At 42.3% G+C, this 26,755-nt stretch overlaps 1 protein-coding gene across 1 annotated transcript in view; it reads left to right on the top strand.

Moving 5' to 3' along the window:
• The window catches only part of DRD3 (dopamine receptor D3), a 49,002-nt gene extending 25,423 nt beyond the window's left edge, over positions 1-23,579 (top strand). Inside the window, exons 3-6 of the mRNA XM_021934072.2 lie at positions 3,571-3,713; positions 11,923-12,119; positions 19,629-19,911; positions 22,002-23,579. Coding sequence (XP_021789764.2) covers positions 3,571-3,713; positions 11,923-12,119; positions 19,629-19,911; positions 22,002-22,198 — 820 coding nt within the window. The 3' untranslated portion in view covers positions 22,199-23,579. The remainder of the gene's footprint in view (positions 1-3,570; positions 3,714-11,922; positions 12,120-19,628; positions 19,912-22,001) is intronic.
• The last annotated feature ends 3,176 nt before the right edge of the window (positions 23,580-26,755 follow it).

Genomic DNA, 26,755 nt, shown 5'->3' with positions numbered 1-26,755 from the left:
CCTAGAGAAACACCAGCTGCTACTTGACCTGCTCTTGTATACACCAAGGAGAGGATTCAAGAGAGAACTTGCATCAGATGAAGGGAACTAGGTTGTTGTAGCCTCCCAAGGAACGGGTAGCAGGATCTTAATTTGACCTTATCAAATTTTTCCCTTTTGAGAAAGAAGCCACCTTTGTCATACCTCATGGTGTCAAGGCCAAGTCCTGCACAGTTTACCTTCATCTCAGAACTCACAGCTGACTGTAATCTGCCCTTTTGGGAATACAAATCTTATCACTCTACAACAAGTTGCACAAGAGGCAGATTCGGGCAGTGCTGGCGCATAGGAGCAGGGGAAACACACAGGAGGAGCATCAGGAAGCCTTGCCCAATCCCTTTTAGCCCAGCATCTGTCCTTTCCTTAATCCCAGGCCTTGAGGTGCACAACAAGGGTTAAGGAGGCTCCAGGTTCCCTGGAAACTGACAAGACAAAATGTTAAGCCATAGGTAGATCCAGCTTATACCTTAGATCCCTGAGCCTGGCCAGGATCAGAAGGGAAGGAAGCCTTCCCCTCCTACAGGAAAGGAGGCCTTCATGACCCATGAGGCAGTCAGTTAACAGTTTCTTATTACTTTCTTTATACAAGGACCTATGGAGAATATCAAGGTTGTAACAAGGTTTGATCCTGAAGTAACTTAAATTATATGAGGCTCTCTCTCTTCAGCCACAAGGCAAATTCAGTCATGAGGCAAGACAGCTGCATGCAGGAGGGCATTGTAATTGATTTGCATAGAAGTGCTAAGAGTTCATAGTTAGTTAGAAGTCTCTGTGTAGGATGGAAAGAACCGGTAAGGTTGCTGGTTGAGTTCATCTGAGATTAATGGATGGCAAGATCAAGTTGACCAGGGAGGGAGAAGGAATGATTAATTGAACAAAGACACCAGTCTCTGACTATTGAAGAGTACTCATCACGGGGCCAGTTGGGCTGGAGCTGTGAGTGAGTGTCAGGGATCAGTGGGAGGTCAGATTGGCAACATAAGCTGAGGTCATGTTGGAGAAGGCTGAGCTTGGTTTATGGGTGAAAGAGGAGCCATCAACAGTGTATTCATTTTCTATTGCTGTGGAACAAATTATCACATATTTAGAGGCTTGAACTGTACCCATTTTTATCTTGCAGAGTCTGTAAGTCAGAACCCTGTTCACAGTGTGGGTAGATTCTCTTCTCAGGATCTCGCAGGGCTGAACTCAAGGTGTAGACTGAGTTGTGTTCTCATCTGAAGCCTGAGGTCCTCATCCACACTCATTCAGGTTGTTAGGAGTATTCAGTTCCTTGCAGTTGCGGGACCAAGGTCCCTACTTTCTAGCTGTCTGTCAACCAGTGCTGTTCTCAGCTCCTGTAAACCTTTTGCCATCTCCTTAAATAATGACCCTCTCCAAAACATAGCAGTTTGCTCCTTCAAGGCCAAGAGGAAAATTTCTCAGTCCCCTTTAAGGGCTCACCTAATTAGGTCAGGCTCACTCAAGATAATCTCCCTTGTGATTATCTCAACCTCAACTGATCAGTAATCTAATCACAGGAGTGATATTACATTATAATCACAGGTTCAGCCTACACTCAACGGAGGGGACTATACAAGGCAGAAATCTTGGGGCCATCCTAGAGTACTGCCTGTCTCAGATAAGTTTCAGCTGGGGAGATAGGGAGACGTGATGAAATTTATTTTTGGAACCTGGCAGCAGGAGACCAACGAGGAGGCTGTAGCCATCAGAGAAATCAGGTAGCAGGAAAGGGATAGGTGGATAAATAAATGGGGAAGATATCTCAATGGATAAATTTACAGGACCTGGAATGTTCCTTCCCCATCTGACCTCATGGCTGGCTGCCTCTTGTACCACTCACTTCCCTGCCCACTCTGTGTTAGTTTTACCTCCTCCCTGGTTCTCTAACACATCACCCAGCATATTTCTTTCATGGTACTCTTCATTTTATATTAACATATTTGTTTCCTTTTTTATTGTTCATCCACTCCACTTAACGCTAAGCTCAAAGAGAACAGGGACAATGTGCCTTTTGCACACCTCTGAATATCTGGAATGGGGCCTGGCATATAGATGGGACTCGATAAATATTGAATAAAGTTTAAATAAATAAGTGACCAAGGCTGAGCATGGGGTCTCACGCCTATAATCCTGGCACTTTGGGAGGCTGAGGCGGGTAGATTGCCTGAGCTCAGGAGTTCGAAACCAGCCTGGGCAGCATGGTGAAACCCCATCTCTGCTAAAATACAAAACATTAGCCAGGCATGGTGGCACGCGCCTGTAGTCCCAGCTACTCGGGAGGCTGAGGCAGGAGAATTGCTTGAACCTGGGAGCCAGAGGTTGCAGTGAGCTGAGATCGCACCACTGCACTCCAGCCTGGGTGACAGAATGAGATTCCATCTCTAAATAAATAAATAAATAAGCAAGCAAATTATATGAAAGGGTCCAGGGAGAGTCAAAAGGTCTGAGTACTAGGTCTGGGTGTCTTGAACAAAGGCAGAAAGTGCAACCAGATGGAGAGGCGTGGGGAGTTGGGGAGATCTGTTTTAGACATCTTGAGTTTGAGATGACTGTGGAACAGTTGTCCAGCTAAGTCCTACGGGCAGCTGGAAATGCTGATGAAGAATTGTCATACAAAAGAAACCACAACAATGTCCAATAATAGTAAGGAACTGGACTTTGGTTATGTAAAAGAATGAAAACTGGATTTTAAAATAAGCCTCCATTGGACATTTCTCATTTCCATTTTTAAAACATCTACTACTTAGAGGAGCTGTCACAATGAAGGCTATAATTTATATTAGGACACAAGCAGGGGGTAAACATCCTCTTTAGGTATGTTCTTTCATTGTCTGAAAACCTGCAGGAGACGGTAAAAGCACACAGACCAGCACCCAGAGCGTTCAGAGTGAAGAGTGTGTGACGGTAAGGCCGGTCATGCTGGGCGATCAGGCAGAACCGGTAAAGAAGCTCTCCAGCAATCCAGTGGTGCTGTGTTAACTTTGTTATTCTTCCCTTTTTCTGTTCACCTCCCTCAATAAGTTCTTCATTTATCTTATCTCAACCCTTCTGCTATTTTTGACCTTTCTGCTTTTCTCTCTTCCTCTAACTAAATTGTATTTCTCATGCCATATGTATCAACCTGATTATTTCTCTACTAACTTCTTTCATCTGGTCTCTTGAAAAGATCCCCTCACTGGACTTGGTGGCTCACGCCTGTAATCCCAACACTTTGGGAGGCTGAGGCCAGAGAGTTGCTTGAGCCCCAGATTTTGAGACCAGCCTGGGCAACAAAGTAAGACCCCATCTCTACAAAAAAATAAAATAATTAGGCAGGCTGGTGGCATAGCCGTATAATCCTAGATACTTGGCAAGCTGAGGTAGGAGGATCTGATCCCAGGAGTTGAACTGCCGTGAACAGTGATCATGCCACTACACTTCAGCCTGGGTGACAGAGTGAGACCCTGTCTCCAAAAACAACAGCAACAAAGAAAGAAAAGTATCCCATTCCATCTCACCATGCCTATACCCTCTCCCTTGCTTTTTCAGGTACACCGCAGTGGTCATGCCCGTTCACTACCAGCATGGCACGGGACAGAGCTCCTGTCGGCGCGTGACCCTCATGATCACGGCCGTCTGGGTACTGGCCTTTGCTGTGTCCTGCCCTCTTCTGTTTGGCTTTAATACCACAGGTAACGATGATGGCTTCACTTCTAGCATCCATGTGACTCACAGCACACCTGAATGACTGGCTGTGAGTTGTGCTCAGCCCTGAAATTTCTGACCCCCGGTCAGTGTACTTTGCAATTAAATGAGAATGCCACAGAATGCAAAGCTTTGGCCTTTGTGGGTTATGAATAAAATATAAAGCAAAACCTCATCAATTATTGGCATGGGGGTAAAGTTCTGCCCCAATTAATGAAAAGTCTGGCTCATCTTTATTTTGAAAGAAATGTCATTGTATTCATTTGCAGAAATGTACCAGTTAAAAAAACCAAGATATATATTAATAATTCAGGCAAGGTTTGCTAATAAAAAGATAACAATTCATAACAGACCTACAATGCAAATAACACATTATAAAAGTCTTATAGCAGGATATATACTTCTAACTTTTTACTCAATAAGAATAATTTCCAATTATTCAGAACCAACCAGTATAGATTCCCAAATTGCTGGAGAGTGTATTTCCTATTTTCAATACAAAAATTCTGGGCCGGGCATGGTGGCTCACACCTGTAATCCCAGCATTTTGGGAGGCCGAGGCTCGTGGATCACAAGGTCAGGAGATCAAGACCATCCTGGCTAACACGGTAAAACCCCGTCTCTACTAAAAATACAAAAAATTAGCCAGGCGTGGTGGCGGGCGCCTGTAGTCCCAGCTACTCAGGAGGTTGAGGCAGGAGAATGGTGTGAACCCAGCAGGCAGAGCTTGCAGTGAGCCGAGATTGCGCCACTGCAGTCCAGCCTGGGGGACAGTAAGACTCCGTCTCAAAAAAAAAAAAAAATTCTGGGTATGTTGGTTGGCACATGGTACATCTACTAGATGGATGGATGGATGGATGGATGGATGGATGGATAGATGGATGGATGGACAATGTATATATCTGAAATGCTCAGGATTTTAAGCATGACACCAATACCTCAGATGAATCAGTGCCTTCTGTGTTTGTACCATGTCCATCTTTTAGCCTCAGTAATTTTTTTTCTTTCTTTCTTTTTTTTTTTTTTTGAGACCAAGTCTCGTTCTGTTGTCCAGGCTGGAGTGCAATGGCATGATCTCGGCTCATTGCAACATCCACCTGCTGGGTTCAAGCAATTCTCCTGCCTCAGCCTCCCAAGTAGCTGAGATTATAGGAACCCACCACCATGCCCTACTAATTTTTGTATTTTTAGTGGAAATGGGGTTTTACCGTGTTGGCCAGGCTGGTCTCGAACTCCTGACCTCAAGTGATCAGCCCGCCTCGGCCTCCCAAAGTGCTAAGCTTACAAGTGTGAGCCACCGCACTCAGCCAGCCTCAGTAATTTAATGTGTCGAATGAAAGGTATTAACACACACAATATCGTGATGGGTATTGACAATATACACTGAGTGCTGAGGGAAAACTGCTTGATAAGTGTTCCAGTGGTCATCTGGATTTCTCATTTTGTCCATTTGAATTGATTCATTCAATGCCTATATTCCAGGTTTGTAAATTTCTAGTATATATGTACTAGCCACATAGCCATGTGCTTGTGTGTATGCAGATATTATATGTAACATATTATATATAAATATGGGCAAATTCTAACTTTAAGTAATCTTCCAAGTGTCATTTGCTGGACAATGATTTAGAAGTCAAAATATATTTTGGAAGATAGGTATAGGCTCTGGAGCAAGTAAAATCTAAGTCCAAACTCCAATCAAAGTCCAGACTTACTAGCTGTCTCTCCTTAAACAAGTTACTTAACTTCTCTGAGTTCCTCATTGGTAAACGTGGGATAAAATTACAGTAGAGCATACACTTGAGTGAATTAAAATATGTGAACTTGATCTATGTATTTAGTTAAGACATTTTTAATATTTATTTTTATATATATGACCCCCTACAAATAAGCCCAGCAATTTTATCTCTAAAATTTTATGTTCCATAGGAACTCTATGGTATATGATATATTACTATATGCATCATACAACTTATTACTCTTCATGGTTATAATAAAACCATGTATATCTTTATATGTGATTCAGATTTTCAAAGCAAATTTGGAGTCTATATAATTTTCACTTTATTTGTTGACTTTAGAATCTAAGCCTACATATAACTCCACTCTACTTTCTTCATAGAGATTTTTGCAATTAAATGAGGATTAAATTGGGATAACATATGTAAATATGCCAAGCACGTACCACCTACTCAAGGCTGGCTTGTTTCTCTGCCACAGTAAAGGGTAACTAGCCAACTTATTAACAAATATTTGCCTGTTTAACCCAGGCTATTCTCAAATTATGGTGTTGTTATCTTTGCATTACTGTTTACCATTCATTACTTTGTTATGTTAACTGAATGACACTTTATACACACAAACACGTGTGTACATGCATACATTGCCCAGGACAAAGCAACATCCCTTAACACAGCTATAGAGGCTGACTCTGTGGCATAAAATATCATTTTTGGTGAATGCTAAATGTGCTTTATGGGTTAGTCTGATAACTAAGTCACCTTCTGTAACCTTATTTCTATATGAAAATGCATTCTTAGTTGGAATTTCTAGTGTGGGAAACTCACCACTGCTAGACCAAGGCACTGCTTACCCGCTAGCCAACAGCAAATCCCTGCCAACATCAGCTGGGCTGACTGTGGTTCCCCTGACTCATTCTTGGTGGAGGCAGTCTTATTCATTCTCACAAACACACCACACTGGAAACAGTTGAAACAGTCCCAAATTCTGACATTAGACCAAGTTCTCGGTTAATGTCGACATCCAGAGTGAAGAAGAATGATGAATTGCAGTGTTGTTGCCACCAGTGAGATCATTATTGTTCCAGAAACAAAATTCAGGAAAATTTTTTCCAAAAGGATTTTCAAATACAGAATTGAGAAGGCAGAAAAGGCCTGTGACAGCATGTGCGCTCTCACTTCTCCCTCGTCTCTCACAATCTCTCTCTCTTTTACTTTTAAGTGTATTAATAGCACTCTAGCAAGCCCTCCAGGTATTCACATACTGTGTCAAAGTGTCAGGTTCTATTGTAGGAGCTCAGTAAATATTAGCTGGTGTTATGGTTGCTATTATTTATTGGAAAAGTTTATACATCAAAATGTAACTATACATCTGCAGCCATAAGAGTTCTGCTGATGGTTTTAGAGATCAGTTGCCCCTTCCTAGAACACAGTTAGGGGACTTAGTAAGCAAAGCTCAGGCCCAGCTGTCCTCCTCTGCCTCAAGCTGACCTTCACTGTACAGCTTCATTATCTTGATAGATGTGGGTTCCTGCAGCAATTCTCTCATTTATAAGGAAGTTCCCAAGTTCATTTGAAAGCCCAATATAAAGGACTCTTCTCAGTCATTTTTTTCTACTCCTTCTGTGAAAAATAGAGGGGGAGAGAGCAGGATCCTGCCAATAACACCTGATATTGGAAGCAGCTGGACTTCCACTAATAAGTGCAACACAAAAAAAGAACTTTTTGACAGAGCTCTTCTTTTTAGTGCCAAGGGCTGCCACATGCAATTGTGAATTATTAGAGAACATAAGATACAGAAAAGTTGAACTTCAGTCTCTTCCAACTTGGAGTTGCTCCTGTTCTCAGATAAAAGGTCAACATGAGGCAGAGTTTGGGTGAGAGAGTTCCGAGGCGGGGGCCTGGCGGGCCAGGGTTGCCTTAACTCCCAGCAGAGGCCCAGCAGTCTAGGCAATTTTCACATCATCAACAGACCCTGACACAGCAGGGCATGGTGTGCTGGTGCTAAAGGAAACTCTGAAGATCCCTGAATGAGCAGCCCAACCCTTTCATTGCATAGATAAGAAAAATAACTAGTATTTAAATTCCTGCTAAATCAGAAAGCTATTGTGTTATTTTTAAAAATCTAGAATAAATAAGCAAAGAGTGAATAAGCTGGTGATAAGGATTTAAGAACCCTTTAAGGGAGGAGAAACTTAAAGTTAAGAAAACTGTATCAGCTGGCTTGATTTTCCTTTGAAAGAAGGAAATGGAGGGGTGCCATTTATTTGATTTCATCAGTAGAACATCTCACCTAGTTTTCAGAGCACTGGAGCTAGGTTGGGGGAGGGGGAGCTTGGTTGCACAAGAAGTTAAAAGAATAGTAGAAGCACAAAGTTGAAAGGATAATAGGCTCATCCTAAACTCAGATTCATTGGCACCACATGTCTTTGGAATCAAGTTGGGGTCAAATCTGTCAATTAGTTTGAAGTTCATGAATCTTTCAAGTAAACCTGCTCTGAGCCAAGCTGTTCACATCATGGTGGGGCTCAGTTTCCCAAGACAGCCCGCAAAAGCCTCATAGACGCCTTTGCCTTTTTCACCCAGCACAGTGCTTTAAACATAGTAGGTGCTCCATAAAATTTGTTGAATGAGTAAATAGATGACTCTTCATCATCATCCTTTCTTCCTGAAATGTTGAGATTAGTTGGGATAAGCATCTCTAATCTCAGAGGAGCAGTAACTTCCCCTTCCCCGGGACAGGCCTTCTCCATTATCCTCTGGTCAGTGACTGCTCATGTGTTTACATAAAATGCTCATCTGTACATTTTGCTCATTTATTTACTGTTTATGCATTTGCTCAATAACTATGGTGCTAACAAAACAACACTCTTGCCGTTAAATCATCCAAGCAAGGCACCTCATCTCCTGGGGAAGCCAGCTTCTGGGGGGCCTTACTGCCTTCCTCACCTCTTTGGTACACAGCAGAGAAGATCTCAGAACTGCTGCTGTGTGGCGCATCACTGTGCCCTGCCAACAGGACACACACACACCCAGGGCCAGGCCTGCTGGGGGCTGGGGCAGGCCCTACTCATTGGCCACCCACCTCCAGTGTCACTCTGCCTGCAGTGGGGACATTCTGGAAGGGGCTGCAATGCTTGATCTAAGGAAGGGAAGCAGTTTGCTTAGATAGGGGAGGAAGGAAGGGATGGTAATGCAGGTTCTGTGATTATGTGTGAGAGCCTTCATTGACTAGGGACCCTGAAATAGCTATCTGCCCTCTCAACTCTCTCTTTCAATATTTTTAATGGAGAAATAAATGTTTGCACATAAAACATTCATAAAGTGTCATGAGATACATACATACTTATATGTGGGTCTCCCTTCTACCCCAGATTACTAAATTCTGCCATCTCCCTCCCTAGAAACAAACAATATTCTTGCAAGATAATGCTTGCAACAGTGTGCATGTCCGTATACATATATGTTTATGTATGTGTATGTGTATTCATTTTTACACAAATAGAAGCATATCATACCCCCTTCTGACCCTGACTTTTTAGAAGAGATAGCTCATACATAAAATTTAGAGGTCAGCCTCCCAGAACCCAGAGTGGGTAGGAAAAGGTATAAAGTTAGGTGGAGGGACCAACAGGGAATATCCGGGACACCAAAGATGGCAACAAGATGGGCAGTGCCACCCCGCTGGTCTCTTCTCACACGTGAGACATGTGAAACGCCTCCTCATGATAGGCAGGATTTAAAACCACCTTTGAAAGAAGGAAATGGAGGAGTGCCATTTATTTGAATTCATCAATAGAACATCTCACCTAGTTTTCAGAGCACTGGAGCTAGGTTGGGGGAGGGGGAGCTTAGTTGCACAAAAAGTTAAAAGAATAGTAGAATAGTCTGTTGTCAGACGCTGACAACAGAAAAGCTGACTTCAGAGAAGGGGCGGATCACCACCGACATGGCTCCCTAGAGATTCTGAAAGACCATGCGCTGCCACCCCATCCCTCTTGGCAACTCCATCACCCCTGAATACCAGGAGATGCCAATTTGGTGAACTACGCAGAGCTTATGAGCCATTTTCTTTTTCTTTTTTTCTTTTTTCTTTCTTTTTTTTTTTTTTTTCTGAGACAGGGTCTCGCTCTGTCGTCCAGGCTGGAGTGCAGTGGCGTAATCTCGGCTCACTGCAACTTCCACCTCCCGGGTTAAAGTGATTCTCCTGCCTCAGCCTCCTGAGTAGCTGGGATTACAGGCTCGCACTACCATGCCCGGCTAATTTTTGTATTTTTAGTAGAGACGAGGTTTCACCATGTTGGTCAGGCTGGTCTTGAACTCCTGACCTTGTGATCCACCCTCGTTGGCCTCTCAAAGTGCCCTGGGATTACAGGCGTGAGCCACCGTGCCTGGCCCCTGTGAGCCATTTTCTAAAGGATGATGACACAGGCGTTGGTGAAACAACATGAAATTCACCTGAATTTTACCTCCTCTTCAGAGAACCAGAGAATTTAGGAGTAGCTTGTAAAGACTCTAGTGGCAAAGTTGTCATTAAAATGCATCACTGAGCACACTCTTTTCATTTTAGTTCTTAGCTTTTATTCCTTTCCTTCTCCCTCAAACATTGTTCCCTGTAAGTCTGTCTCCAAATTTCCATTCCAGATGATACCTTCCCTTTCAGTTCAAAAAGCTCAGGGAGAGAAATAATAAATAAATATAAATAATAGCTATCATTTATTCTCATTAATTCTCACAACTACTATAAAATATTCCTATCTTTTTTTTTTTTTTTTTACAGATAATAAAACTGAAGCTTTGCATATTTGAGAAACGTGTCGGCTGGGCGCAGTGGTTCACGCCTGTAATCCCAGCACTCTGGGAGGCCAAGGCGGGTGGATCACCTGAGGTCAGGAATTTAAGACTAGCCTGACCAACATGGAAAAACCCTGTCTCTTCTAAAAATACAAAAAAAATTAGCTGGGCGTGGTGGCCCATGCCTGTAATCCCAGCTACTTGGGAGGCTGAGGCAGGAGAATCGCTTGAACCTGGGAGGTGGAGGTTGCGATGAGCTGAGATCGAGCCACTGCATTCCAGCCCGGGCAACAAAAGCGAAATTCCATATATATAAATAAATAAATAAATAAATAAATAAATAAATAAATAAATGAAACGTGTCCAAGATCACGCAGTTAATAAATAGCAGACCTGAATCTCACACTTAGAGTTCTCTGACTTCCACCTACCTCAGAAAACCAAGAAGCAGAATAAGAAGCCTACATGGCCACTGCCCTCTCCCCACCAGCCCACACCTAAGGCTTCATCTTCCAAGGCCAACTTTGGGGTTGGAGAATCCCCAACCCATTATGAAGACTGGCTGGGTATACCAACAGTTGTGCTGACAGTGCTGGATGAAGCACAGATGTTCCATGTCACAATAGTAAAGGGGGATGGGGAGTTAAAACTACAGAAAGAACATTGGCTTGGGCATAAAACTGGCTGCAGGAACATATTTTTCAAGTGCAACCTCGGGCTACTTACTGAACCTCTCTGAGTTTTAGTCTGCTCATCTGAGAAGAGAGACGGTAATGGCACCTGCCTCATATAATATTGCCATAATTATTAGGTAGGATAAGGTGTACAAAGCTCTTGGCTCATCGCCTGACAGATATTAGTTTGCTTTTCTTTTCTTTTTCAAGATGGGGCACGTTTCAGGCCCATCTTGGGCCTTGGAGGAATCTCAGTATCTGCTATGAAGAAGGCAAAGCTACAGGGACCTCCCAAGGAGAAATGGCAGGAACATTTCAGGACATAAAGCAGGGACAAAGATCCTTCTAAATGCACATTCTCCATGTCACAATATCATTACCTGCCTTTTCCCCATCCCATCTCTAACAAGTGCTGGGATTCCCTGAAAAATCAAATCTCTGTCTTGTATTCAGCTACCACCTGCCCTCCATCCCAGATTCAAAATTGGAGAACTGGCATTCTCAGCAAATAAGGCTTCTTCCTTTCATTGCATTCCAACAATTCTCAAATGCCTCCACACCAGCAGGCCCTTTTCTGGGGGCTGCATCCCTCCTGGGAGCCTCTGCCCTGTTGCCCTGTAATAATCTCCCCAGCCTCCCAGGCTGGATGTCTCTGTGTGACACTTGTGACATCCTATGAAAGGGATCATCTATCTAGACTGTTTGCTCCCTTGAGAGCAGACATAGTGTCTCACTCATCTTTGTAGCCCCAGTGTCTGGAACATGATTGTTGGTAAATTTTCTTTTTAAGTAAACTATGAGAAACTCAAAGATGAATTAGACCTTCTACCCTCACTGACCTGACAGTATACGTATCTGAGACTGCATCCTCCCCACCTGCTGTGCAGCAGAAGGTGCGGGCACCATGTGTGACATGGGGCCATGTTTTACCCTCCCTACTGAGTTCTGATACTTGCTAACTGCTTTACCTTCCCCCTTCTCATCCACAGGGGACCCCACTGTCTGCTCCATCTCCAACCCTGATTTTGTCATCTACTCTTCAGTGGTGTCCTTCTACTTGCCCTTTGGAGTGACCGTCCTTGTCTATGCCAGAATCTATGTGGTGTTAAAACAAAGGAGACGGAAAAGGATCCTCACTCGACAGAACAGTCAGTGCAACAGTGTCAGGCCTGGCTTCCCTCAACAAGTAAGCACCCTGGAGTGGGTAGAGGGAAGACAACACACAATCTCCTGACTTCCCAGCCTGTGTCCAGCAGTGCACGATTTTGCCGTTTAGCTACATTGGAGACACAAATCTGACACCCACTTTGTAATCTGCTAATATTGGCTGTGCTTTGAAGGTAGGAAATCCAATCTCAAGAAAACACTGATAGTTGTCTCTAGAGCCTACCTTACCTGGCAAAGTGATTGGATAGCTCCTGGGCTTGTTCTGCTTCCCTTCAAAGTCTTTCATTTTCCCCAAATGGGAAGCAGTTCAGATGTCCCACAGGTTTTGAAGTTTAAGTGCAACAGTTGTACCTTGCACTGCTGGTGGGTTCCCAGAACTGACTTTTTGTCTAAAACACTCATCCCAAGGATCATTGGGGTCCATCAAAACCTTTTTTCCTCACTGGATCTGTCCCTGTGTCAAGGAACTGACAAGCCGGTGGGATACGGTGCTGATAAAGCATTTTACTGGCTCTTTCTAGGTTCTGAAAAGAAATATCATTGCCTCTGCGATGACCTTCCAATTTCTAGGGCTTTAATTTCTCCTTACCCCATTGCCTGGCACTTAGTAGCTTTCCCATGATGTACCTGAAGCATGAATGGATATATACCGATCACTTGAAATCTACTAGGGAAGGGACAGTGGTAACATTAAACAGCCTCTGCCTTCATGGAGCTTAGAATCTAGACAAGCAAATAAAGCACCCCTCCACTCAAAGTTAATGAAGAGCCCAGAGTTGAATAGGATGTTTGCCAAATGTGAGGTGAAGACAATTAAGCACTCAATTATGAAGTGCTCTGGAGGCTAATAGAAGAGAAAAACCAATATGCTTAGTATATGGTTTGGCTATGTCCCCACCCAAATCTCATCTCAAATTGTAGCTCCCACAATTCTCACGTGTCATGGGAGGGACCCAGTGGGAGGTAATTGAATGATGGGGGTGGGTCTTTCCCCTACTTTTCTCATGATAGTGAATAAGTCTCACGAGATCTGATGATTTTATGAGGAGGAGTTTCCCTGCACAAATTTTCTCTTGTCTGCTGCCATGTAAGACATGCCTTTCACCTTCCACTATGATTGTGAGGCCTCCCCAGCCACATGGAACTGTGAATCCATTAAACTTATTTTTCTTTATAAACTACCCAGTCTCAGATATGTCTTTATTAGCAGCATGAAAATAGATTAATACACTCAGGAAAGGGTTCCATAGACAGAGTAAGAATTGAGTTTGATCTTGAAGGCAGATCCGATTTGGATGTCTAGATTAATCTTTGATGACCTAGATAATCTCTTTTTTTTTTTTTTTTGAGACAGAGTCTCGCTCTGTCACCCCAACTAGAGTGCAGTGGCATGATGTCAGCTCACTGCAGCCTGTGCCTACTGGGTTCAAGACATTCTCGTGCCTCTGTCTCCTGAGTAGCTGGGATTGCAGGTGCCCACCAACACATCTGGCTAATTTTTATATTTTTAGTAGAGACAGGGTTTTGCCATGTTGGCTAGGCTGGTCTCTAACACCTGGCCTCAAATGATCTGCCCACCTCAACCTCTCCAAGTGCTAGGATTACAGGCGTAAGCGCCCGGCCTGATGACTTAGATTATCTTTGATGACCTCTTAAGGTCTTTGATGATGTCAAAAGTATGAATGAAGGCCAGACTCTTAAGTTGAAGTCCCAAGGCTTGAGTGAAACAAGACTATTAATCCCCATGAAAGAGAAGATCAAGACCCAAGGCTGAGGATATGAAAGTATTGCATTCAAAATATTATTATGTCACATGGCTACCTATAACATGGCTAGACCCACAACTGACTGTTCCTCCTTCAACCCCCCACCCCTAGTCTTCTTGTCTGCAGCTGCACCCCATTCGGCAGTTTTCAGTAAGGGCCCGATTTCCATCAGATGCCACAGGAAAAATAGTAAGTGGGCCATGTCTTTGATCACAGAGAAAGAATAAGAGACCTTTTGCCACAATACTGGCTTATCTTGATTCTACTCTCACCCCAGAATGAAACCTTGCCCTGATTCCCACACATATATCTATAAGACAAGATCTGAAATGCCTCCTAATTTAAGCTGCAGAATAGAATTCATCAGATGATAATTCAGAAAGCATATGACTATTGGGCTGGACCTTAGTGACTGGAGCCAATGACTCTTGCACACAGTGTGACAATGCCATCCAAGGCCACCTGCATTAGAGGAAACAGACGTCAAGGGAACACACATGGGCAGAGCAAAAACCAGGCAGAGAAAGGAAAATTCCAAGTGCCATATTTACTACTGAATGTGGGAAAAACGAAGACAATTTCATGGTCACCATTAGTCTTGTTCTTGCAATTCAAGCCAGGCCTGCCTCGCCCAGCTAGCAGAGTGCAGAATGGAATCTGGAGGTGTTAGATATAAGAACAGTATTCCTCTCTCTGAATTCCACATTAGAAATAAAACTTCAAAACTTTGTAATCATTAAGGTCTGAGCTTTGTTCAATCTCGGTATAGTTAATGACTTTTTACACAGGCCTGGTATAGTAATTGGAGATAATCATTTTAAATGATAATAGCTATGCAGCTCAAAGTTGCCTATGGCTGATCCAAGGTCTGAGGAGGCTTCAAGGCCAAAAGGAGGAAAAATATTGAATACAAACGAGAGATGGGACAGCCAAGAGGCTGGCATTTCCAAGAGTGTGGAGAATTAGGTTCTGTCCTGCCATCTGGGAGTGGAGGGCTCTGCCAGCCAGACCCAGAGGAATCCAGTGTTTCCTCATGTCAGTCATGGAAGTAGTGAACAGGTTTTGCACAGAGCTGAGAAATACACTCACCAATATATAATCTTGGAAGAATCATTTTCCTACTATAGGACTGAATTTCCATATCTGTAAAATGGAAACAGGGTATACTACATCAATGTTTTCAAATCTGAGTTTTTTTTGTTTTTTTGTTTTTTGTTTTTTGAGACAGAGTCTCACTCTGTTCCCCAGGCTGGAGTGCAGTGGTGTGATCACAGCTCACTGCAGCCTTGAACTCTTGGGCTCAAGTAATCCTCTCATCTCATCTACTACACCCAGCTAAATATGGGATTTCTTAGGCAATCCCAAGAATTTGTTTCCCATCCCCTAGTTTTAGAAATAATGCGTTAAAAGTCAAATATTGTCACTTTCAGAAGATCAGTAGGTGCCAGTTTAATTATAAACATAATCTTGGGGCCGGGCATGGTGGCTCATGCCTGTAATCCCAGCACTTTGGGAGGCCGAGGCGGGCACATCACAAGGTCAGGAGTTTGAGACCAGCCTGACCAACATGGTGAAACCCCGACTCTACTTAAAAAAATACAAAAATTAGCCGGGCATAGTGGCATGCACCTATAATCCCAGCTACTCAGGAGGCTGAGGCACAAGAATCACTCGAACCCGGGAAGCAGAGATCGCAGTGAGCTGAGATTGCACCACTACACTCCAGCCTGGGCGACAGAGGGAGACTCCATCTCAAAAACAAAAAAAAACCACAAAAAACAAAACAACACCAAAAAAAACCACACCATAATCTCTATTGTAAATAGGCATTCAGATAAAATGAGATATGCTTATTTTAATTATTAGAAAATGCCATCAAAATAAAACCAAAAAATTTTAAATACATATTCTCTTAACTTGAGGTAATGTTAAGTGAAATAAGTCAGACATAGAAAGACAAATATCACATGTTCTCAGTCACCTATGGGAGCTAAAAAAAAAAGTGGTTATTATGAAAATAGAGAGTAGATTCATGGTTACCAGAGGCTAGGAAGGAGATGGGGGAAGGGGCAAGGAAGAGAGGTGGATTCATGGGTATAAACATACAATTAAATAGAAGGAACAAATTCTAGTGTCTAATAGCACAGTAGGGTGACTATGCTTAACAACAGTTTTTTTATATTTCAGAACACCTAGAAGAAAAGATTTGAAATGCTCCCAACAGAAAGAAATGATAATTGTTTGAAGCCATGACTAGCCTGATTTGATCATTATACATTGTATGCATGTATCAAAATATTGCATTTACCCCATAAATATGTAAAAGTATTATATATGAATTTTTAAAATCTTCAAAAAAATGTATATTATTCTAGAATTCCTAAGAATACCTCTGTGGAGTACAATTTTTAAAAAAAACTCTAGGCCAGGTATGGTGGCTCATGCTTGTAATCGAAGCACTTTGGGAGGCTGAGGCGGGTGGATCACTTGGGGTCAGGAGTTCAAGACTAGCCTGGCCAAAATAGTGAAACCCCATTTCTACTAAAAATACAAAAATTAGCCAGGTGTGGTGGTGGGTACCTGTAATCCCAGCTACTAAGGAGGCTGAGGCAGGAAAATCACTTGAAGCTGGGAGGCAGAGGTGAGATCATGCCACTGCACTCCAGCCTGGGTGACAGAGTGAGACTTTGTCTCAGTAAATAAATAAATAAATAAATAAATAAATAAATAAAAATTTTAAAAACCTAAATTGGCTGGGTATGGTAGCTCACACTTGTAATCCCAACACTTTTGAAGGCCAAGACAGGAGGATCACTTAAGCCCAGGAATTCGAGACCGGCCTGGCCAACATAGCAAGAACTAATCTCTACTAAAAATAATAAATAAATAACACTAAATCATCTTGAAGACGCCTTGCATTCATTCATTCATTCTGAGTATGTACAATGTGCCAGCTCTGTGTATCTAGAAAACTGCTTCCTTGAACTAAGGAAACCAAAGTGAGGGGTTTTGGTTGCTGACACTGACTAACTTATGTAGAAAACAGATTTACTGGAGAGCTGTCAGGTGGCTCACAGGCTCAATGAGAAGGCTGAAGAAGAGCTTCAGAAAGATGCTTTTCATGCCTAAGAAATTATCTGGTTAGAAGACCTAGGACACTGGACATTGAATGTCACCACTACTGGAGGAGTTCTGAAGTCTCCCTGCTTTACAAGTTCCAGTTCAAAGTCTCAGCTGTGAATCTGCAGTTGACTGGGCTTGGTGCACGTGCCTGAGTTCTAGCTGCGTGGGGATGGAGGTGTGAAGTGAATATCTGGCTTTTACGGCATCAGTAAGGGGAGTTGAGGAGTTGAGTTCTGCCTCCTGTTCAAGACTTGACACAAGAGTTTGATTCTTCAAACATGAAAAGAATTTCAAGTTGGGCACACACACATCTCCCCGTCCATACCAGAAAAATTAACATACTTCAGTTTTCCATTCTCGGAGGCTACTCATCCAAAACCCATTTTTCCCTATTTCTTTTCTGTTTTACAAATGAAGCTCAGAGATATTAAATTAACTTGCCTAAAGATACATCTACTAAGTAAGAAAGCTGAGAAGAAAATCCTGGGCTTTCTTTTTTTAACTTTCTGTAATGGAAGTTTTCAAAAATAAAAAAGTAGAAAGACAAATATAACAAACCCCCAGTAGCCATCAGGCAGCCTTAGTAGTGATCAACTCGTGGCCAATCTTATTTCATCTACAATCCCACCTATGTTCACACATCCCCACTGGATTGCTATGAAGCAAATCCTAAACACCATGTTATTTCAAACCAAAATATTTCTGCAAGATCCTCTAAAGAATTCAGACCATTGGCCGGGTGCAGTGGCTCACGCCTGTAATCCCAGGACTTTGGGAGGCCAAGGCGGGCGGATCACCTGAGGTTAGGAGTTTGCAACCATCCTGACCAACATAGAGAAACCCATCTCTACTAAAAATACAAAATTAGCTGGGTGTGGTGGCACATGCCTGTAATCCCAGCTACTTGGGACGCTGAGGCAGGAGAATCTCTTGAACCCAGGAGGCGGAGGTTGCGGTGAGCCGAGATCGTGCCACTGCACTCCAGCCTGCGCAACAAGAGTGAAAGTCCGTCCCAAAAAAAAAAAAAAAAAAAAGAATACAGACTGTTTTATAAGACACACAACCATAATACCACATTACATTAAAAAATTAATAATAGTTTTCTAATATCACTAAATGTCCAATTGATGTTCAAATTTCCCCAATTATCTTGTAAATTATTTTACAGTTGGTTTGTTTGAATCACAATTCAAATAAGGCACATATTTTGCAACTGTTAAGTATTGTCATTGTTGTTGTTAAAATTTATCTGTTGAAGAAACTGAGTCATTTGTCTTGTGGAGTTTCCCACACTCCACATTTTGGGGCTTATGTCATAGCAGTGTCACTTAATCTGTTTCTCTGTATCACCAGGTCATTCTAACTCAAAAAGGCCAGACTAAATTCTGTGCTACCCTGCTCAAGGGGCTGTTGTGATTATCAAATGTTCTATATGTGGTGGGTGCTGCTTTTTTTTTTTAACTTTAAGTTCTGGGGTACGTGTGCTGAACGTGCAGGTTTGTTCATAGGTATACATGCGCCATTGTGGTTTGCTGAACCTATCAACCTATCATCTAGGTTTTAAGCTCTGCATGCATTAGATATTTGTCCTAATGCTCTCCCTCCCCTTGCCCCCCATCCCCTGACAGGCCCCAGTGTGTGATGTTCCCCTCCCTGTGTCCATGTGTTCTCATTGTTCAGTTCCCACTTATGAGTGAGAATATGTGGTGGTTGCTTTTCTGTTCCTGTGTTAGTTTGCTGAGGATGATGGTTTCCAGCTTCATCCACGTTCCTGCAAAGGACATGAACTCATTCTTTTTTATGGCTGCATAGTATTCTATGGTATATATGTGCCACATTTTCTTTATCCAGTCTATCATTGATGGGCATTTGGGTTGGTTCCAAGTCTTTGCTACTGTAAATAGTGCTGCAATAAACATACGTGTGCGTGTGTCTTTATAGTAGAATGATTTATAATCCTTTGGGTATATACCCAGTAATGGGATTGCTAGGTCAAATGGTATTTCTGGTTCTAGATCCGTGAGGAATCGCCACACTGTCTTCCACAATGGTTGAACTAATTTACACTCCCACCAACAGTGTAAAAGCGTGCCTATTTATCCTCATCCTCACCAGCATCTGTTGTTTTCCAGACTCTTTAATGATCACCATTCTAACTGGTGTGAGATGGTATCTCATTGTGGTTTTGATTTGCATTTATCTAATGACCAGTGATGATGAGCTTTTTTTCATATGTTTATTGGTTGCATAAATGTCTTCATTTGAGAAGTGTCTGTTCATATTCTTTGCCCACTTTTTAATGAGGTTGTTTATTTTCTTGCAAATTTGTTTAAGTTTCTTGTAGATTCTGGATATTAGACCATTGTCAGATGGATAGATCGCAAAAATTTTCTCCCATTTTGTAGGTTGCCTGTTCACTCTGATGATATGGTGGGTGCTTTTTAGTTGTAAAGTCTAAAGTAAATTTTATTTCCCTTAACTTCTCATGGTCCCACCGCTCTCTCAGGTGTCCCCTTTGTAGGTTTCCCACAACTATGCTCCCCCACTTCCTTCTTTGAATTCTCTGGCCCTTTCATGAACATTCAGAAGATAAACAATACCCCTAGAAATGTCAGGATTCCCTCTTGTTGCACCTGCAGACCCTCTCTCCTGACCGGGCACATCTGGAGCTGAAGCGTTACTACAGCATCTGCCAAGACACTGCCTTGGGTGGACCAGGATTCCAAGAAAGAGGCGGAGAGTTGAAAAGAGAGGAGAGGACTCGGAACTCCCTGAGTCCCACCATAGCACCCAAGCTCAGCCTAGAGGTTCGAAAACTCAGCAATGGCAGATTATCAACATCTCTGAAGCTGGGGCCCCTGCAACCTCGGGGGGTGCCACTTCGGGAGAAGAAGGCAACTCAGATGGTGGCCATTGTGCTTGGTAAGTTTGGGTTGACTTGAGTTGGGTTGGGTTAGGTTGTGTTAAGTGGAGCTGGTGGAAGATGCTAAGGTAGCCACATTTGACAGAAATTGGAAATTTGATGACAGTAATGTTTATCAAATGTTCACAATATAATTGAAAGGTATTTGTGTATAAATGCTAACTCTGGTGGAAATTCAAAAGACCTAGGCTAAAATTTATGAAGCTGAACAAGCCACTTAACTGAGCTGTGTTTTGCTGTCCATTGTATGGAGCTAGAACACATAAATCAAACAATAAATAAGATAATGATTCAATAAAACTGGTGCATATTGAATATTTGATAAATGCTTAGTTATTTTAAAATATTAAGTGATAAAAATAGGGATGCAAAACACTACTGTGATATGGTATGATAAAATCTAGATTATTTTAAATACAGAGTAAAAAAGACTGGAAAGAAATTCACCAAGATATCCAAAGTAATTGTCTTTGAGTGGTGGGTGCTTATTCCTTTTTTCCTACTTATCTGATTTACCAAGCTTTCCATAATGCATACAATCAAGGTTTTTTGGTTTTTGGTTTTTCGAGACATGGTCTGACTCTGTTGCCTAGGCTGGAGTACAGTGGCACAGTCATAGCTCACTGCAGCCTTGAACTCCTGGGCTCAAGTAATCCTCCTGCCCGAGCTCACCGAGTAGCTAGAACTACAGGCGTATGCCCCCATGACCAACTAATTTTTAAATTTTTATTTGTTTTTTGTAGTGACAGGGTCTCATTACGTTGCTCAGGCTGGTCTCAAACTCATGGTGTCAAGCAATCCTCCCATCTCAGCCTCCCAAAGCACTGGCATTATAGACGTGAGCCACCACATCCCACCAGAATCAGGGGTAATTTTTAGAGTCATAAAATATGAAATTAATTTATTTATTTATTTGAGACAGAGTCTTACTCTGTCACCCAGGCTGGAGTGCAATGGCACGATCTTGGCTCACTGCAACCTCTGCCTCCCGGGTTCAAGTGATTCTCCTGCCTCAGCCTCCCAAGTAGCTGGGATTACAGGCATGCACCACCACGCCCAGCTAATTTTTGTATTTTTAGTAAACACAGGGTTTCGCCATGTTGGTCAGGCTGGGACTTGAACTCCTGACCTCAGGTGATCTACCTACGTTGGCCTCCCAAAGTGCTGGGATTACAGGTGTGAGCCACTGTGCCCAGCCTGAACTTTATTTAAATAAATTAAAAATGAATAAATCACAGGTACGCTATAGAGTTAGTGAAGGCAATTCATCCTGTCCAGTGTCACTGACAAACCCCAACCCTCTCCTGTATCAGGGAGTTTACTAGAACTCTTAGATGTAATCTCCTCGACAGCAGAAACTATGTCAGTCACATCTTGAAGGTCTTCATACCTATCAGTGCCTAGGATCATGTTTTGCATAGGTAGACATTAAATAAATGTCTGAATTGAATTCAAAAAGAAAAGAAAAAGATTAGTAAAGAACTACCTAGAGACTAAACTAGAAAATTGATTTAGTAACAAAGGCCAAAGTGAATCAAAAACATTAGCTTGCAGTTTTCTCACCTAAAAAAATTTGGCTAATCACACCTACTTCATAGGGTTGGGGTTTTTGTTTTGTTTTGTTTTGTTTTTTTGGTTTTGTTTTGTTTTGTTTTTTTGAGATGGAGTCTTACTCTGTCACCCAAGCTGGAGTGCAATGGCTCAATCTTGGCTCACCACAACCTCTGTCTCCTGGGTTCAAGCGATTCTCCTGCCTCAGCCTCCCGAGTAACTGGGATTACAGGCACGCACCACCACGCCAAGCTAATTTTTGTATTTTTAGTAGAGACAGGGTTTCACCATGTTGCCCAGACTGGTCTTGTACTCCTGACCTCAGGTGATCCACCCGCCTCGGCCTCCCAAAGTGCTGGGATTACAAGAGTGAGCTACTGCACCCAGCCTAGGGTTGTTATAAAAAAAAAGTAAGTGGGTATGCAAAACTTCTAGCTTGGTGGCTGGCATAAAGTAGACAACCATGAGTCATTCTCATGTTATAACAAAAGGAGTAAGCAAATCCCTTACCCAGTTTCTCTCTTCTTTGGCAACTTAGGGGCCTTCATTGTCTGCTGGCTGCCTTTCTTCTTGACCCATGTTCTCAATACCCACTGCCAGACATGCCACGTGTCCCCAGAGCTTTACAGTGCCACAACATGGCTGGGCTATGTGAATAGCGCCCTCAACCCCGTGATCTATACCACCTTCAATATCGAGTTCCGGAAAGCCTTCCTCAAGATCCTGTCTTGCTGAGGGAACAGAGGAGGGAACACTCCTTGTACCCATTTCTAGCTGCCAGGCTGTCGGCCCACTCAGAAAGACTGTGCAGTGTCCTCTGGCATGCAATAGGAAGAAGATTCTTGGAGCCAGGACGTCCCTGCTTGTCAGGTATAACCAAATGTGTCCTCCAAAACAGAACATTCTACCTCCCCAGCTGAAATCTGACTTCATTCTGACAATCTTCAAATGATTGGGGAGCTCCCGAGTGATAAGCAATCATTCAGAAAGAAGCTGATAAAACATGACTCACACAAAATTGTCATCGGAGGCATGATTCATTACACTGAAGGAAAAATGAACAGATCTCATCATTCTCAACTTGCAGGGGTCCTTGAAATCAGCCAGTAAACCACCTTCTAGAACAGCCAGTCTGTCTTCCTTCAAACCTCTAATTAACTGTCAGGCTAACCTTGTACTTTCACAGGCTCATTCCTCTTGGTCATTTCTTTCTTTCACTGTATCTGGAAATATGAATGGCAAGGCCAGTGCTTCTACCTCTCTGTAGAATTTGATGGGCTACATTTGGTGAGGTGAATTTCTCACCGCAAGAGAAACACTGTCCCACATTGGGACAGGGGCTTCATTTCAAACTCTGCTACCCTTGTATTTTAACTTTAGCTAAGAAGGCATTTTGATTCCATTCCTTTACTCTCTAGAGGAAATCTCAGAGTCTCAACTTCCAGAATTATTCAAGATGGGGATATTATCTGAAGACGGAATGACACATCCCATTGTAGTTTCACTGTTGAACCTTATGGTTCAGAACATGCCTTAGATATGCTTTTCACAACACTACCAAATGTTCCTACCCAGGGCATCTCCATTTCTGCTTAACAGGGACCCAGTATAGTGGACCACATCATGACATTTTGGGCAACAGTGGACCACATATACAATGGTGGTCTCATAAGATAATAATGGAGCTGAAGAATTTCTATTGCTTAATGATGTCATAGCTGTTGCAATATCATAGCTCAACGCATTATTTATATGTTTGTGGTGATGCTGTTGTAAACAAAATGATGCTGCCAATCATGTAAAAGTATACAATTGTGTACAGTACATAATACTTAATATTGATAATAAATGACTATGTTACTGGTTTATGTATTTACTATACTAAACTTTTCGCCATTATTTTAGAGTGTACTTCTACTTATTTAAAAAAATGGCAATCATAAAACACCCTCAGGCAGGCCCTTCGGGAGGTATTTCAGAAGAAGGCATTGTTATAGGAGATGACAGCTCCCTGTGTGTTATCGCCCTCCAAGACCTTCTAATGGGACAAGGTGTGGAGGTGGGAGACAGTGATATTGATGATCCTGACCCTGTTTAGGCCTAGGCTAATGTGTGTGATTATGTCTTAATTTTTAAAAAAGCAGTTTGAAATGCAGAAAATAATTTTAAAAATAGAAAACATATACAGAGTAAGTATATAAAGAAAGAAAATATTCTTGTCCACCTATCCAGTGTGATTGTGTTTTAAGCTAAGTATTTTACAAAAGAGTCAAAAATGTCAAAAAGTTTTTAAGTTTATAAGGTAAAAAAGGGACAGTAAGCCAAGATTAATTTATTACTGAAGAAAGAAAAACTTTTAAAATAAATTTAGTGTAGCCTGAATGTACAGTGTTGATAAAGTCTATAGTAGCATACAGCAATATCTCAGGCCTTCCCATCCACTCACCACTCACGCACTGACTCACCCAGTCTTAACAGCTGAACTCAGCTTCCAGTCTGCAAGCTCCATTTATGGTAAGAGTCCTATATAGGTGCACCATTTTTTGTCTTTTATATGATATTTTTACTGTACCTTTTCTACGTGAGTTATACCAATACTCCCCATTGGGTTACAATTGCCCACAATATTCAGTACAGTTACATGCTGTCTGGGTTTATAGCCTAGAGGCAATAGACTACACCATATAGCCTAAATTGCGTAGTAGGCCATATGATCTGGGTTTGTGTAAGTACACTATATGATGTTTGCACAACAGTGAGACCACCTAATGATGCATTTCTCAGAACATATCCCTGTAGTTAAACAACGTGTGACTGTACTCTCAGACTCTGAGACTCACTAAGTAGTATCTGCAAAGTGCCAGCCACTTCCCCAGGTTCTAGATATACAACAATGAATAACACAGCTCCTGCCCTCAAGGAGCTCACTTCCTGCTTTTGTATTCGCCCATTTACTCTTTAAGTGTGGTAGGAACTTATCTGGACTGCCGGAGGACCTCAGGACTGAGGGCAACAGGCGGGGTGGCTGTCCAAAGCCATCACATGGACACTAAAGTCCTGGTGCAGATCCTAAACATCACCCCTCCAACAACTGAAATTAAAGGTATAGCAGAAATAATTTGTAAATGTTATTCAAAACTGCATTTAGAAGGAACTTGAAAATGCTCACCATTTAACTTCTCACCTACAGAAGCTATTTTTATTGATTGCAGAATCAAGATACAATTTATAGATAATTTATGAAGTATCCTAAACTTCAGTAAATTTATTTTTAAGAGCTGTTAGTGTATAACCATGACAGATACCTGCTGCGATGCTGTTAAAACTTATTTATTTATTTATTTATTTATTTAGAGATGGAATCTCACTCTGTCACCCAGGCTGGAGTGCAGTGGCACAATCTCGGCTCACTGCAACCTCTGCCTCCTGGGTTCTAGCGAATCTCCTGCCTCAGCCTCCTGAGTAGCTGGGATTAGAGGTGTGCACCACCAAACCTGGCTAATTTTTTTATATTTTTGGTAGAGTGGTCTTGAATTCCTGACCTCAAGTGATCCTCTCACCTTGACCTCCCAAAGTGTTGGGATTACAGGTGTGAGCCACCGAGCCCAGCCTGCTATTGAAACTTTAAAGTACACTAGGACTTTACAAGGAATCCAAGGCCTCCCTTGCATTGTCTTTATTCCTCTTACCCTTAAATATATAATAAGGAAATACATACACTCCCAGTGAGTTGGTTACCTGTTACTCATGAATACTTTTAATGCCAGCATTTTTTTTTTCTGTTTCAAGACAGAGTTTCGCTCTTATTGCTCAGGCTGGAGTGCAATGGCACGACCTTGACTCACTGCAACTTCTGTCTCTGGGTTCAAGTGATTGCCTCCTGAGTAGCTGGGATTACAGGCGCCCACCATTAGGCCCAGCTAATTTTTTGTATTTTCAGTGGAGACAGCGTTTCATCATGTTGGCCAGGCTGGTCTTGAACTCCTGACCTCAGGTGATCCACCAACCTTGGCTTCCCAAAGTGCTGGGATTACAGGTGTCAGCCACCATGCCTGGCCAATGCCAGCATTTTTTAAATGCCTATAATAATGTTTATATTGTAACTTGTGGGAAAATTCTGTCTGCCCATTAGTTCTTGTACCTTGTGCCACCCAGCTCATCCAGATTTATGGTGTGAGCTAAGCTGAGCCTTGAGACAATTAAAATCTGCACAAGTAAAAATTGATGATTTCCAGGTTTTTTCCATGCAAAATAAACAGAAAATGGATGAGACGGAGAAGTAAAAGATCATAGAATTCCGTGTCGAAATCAGAGTTCTAAAGTCATAAACATAAACAATGGGCTGGGCATAGTGGTTTATGCCTATAATCCCAGCACTTTGGGAGGCCAAGGCAGGAGGATTGCTTGAGCCTAGGAGTTTGAGACCAGCCTAGGCAAGATGGCAAGATGCTGTCTCTGCAAAAAAATTAAAAGTTAGCTGGGCATGGTGGCATGCACCTGTGGTCCCAGCTACTTAGGAGGCTGAGGCAGGAGTATTGCTTGAACCCAGTAGATCAAGGCTATGGTGATCCGTGATTGCACAACTGCACTCCAGCCTGGGCAACAGAGTAAGACCTGTCTCAAAAAAAAAAAAAAAAAAACATAAACAACACCAGTATTAGTATATTTGTGGAAGAATAATAACAAACCTCCTGTGTCCTTTTTTCACATCAAATATTCAACCCTTATGATAGCCTTCAGGAAGATAAACTCCGTTTTATAGATGAGGAAACTGAAGCAGAGGGAGGTTAAGAAATTTGCCCCGGGTCACACACAGTCAATAAGTGGCAGAGCATGGATTTAAATGTATCTCTGTTTGATTTCCAAGTCCAGACAATTTGCCACTACAGCACATTGCCTCCCACCAGAGAGATAAAGGGGAGGGGAGAAAGAGGGGGGAAGAAAAAGATGGAACAAAGATCCCTGGGGCAGCCTCATCCTATCCCATCCACTTGCACCCCAAACTTTCCCAAGAACCTAACCCAAGACATTAATTTACTTTCCTGCTATGTCCAGTTTCCAAAATGGTAGCATGGGAAACTCATCTATTTTTATAGAATCATGGAACAGTTTTTAGAGAATATTTGGGTTGCCCTCTCCTTCATTTACAGAAAAGGGAACTGAGGCCCAGAAGTGTTGTCCCCTAGCTGGTTAATGACAGACTGGCACTCGAATGTGCTGAATCCTAGTTCTGTACTCTCTCTATTTTGCTGCATTCCTAAGGGCCCTATAAAAACTGTAAACTTCATGCAG

The sequence above is a fragment of the Papio anubis genome, chromosome 2 (assembly GCF_008728515.1).
Source record: "Papio anubis isolate 15944 chromosome 2, Panubis1.0, whole genome shotgun sequence".
NCBI classification, from domain to species: Eukaryota; Metazoa; Chordata; class Mammalia; order Primates; family Cercopithecidae; genus Papio; species Papio anubis.
Note: the sequence above shows the minus strand (reverse complement) of the source record. Positions and strands in the feature narration are given on the sequence as shown.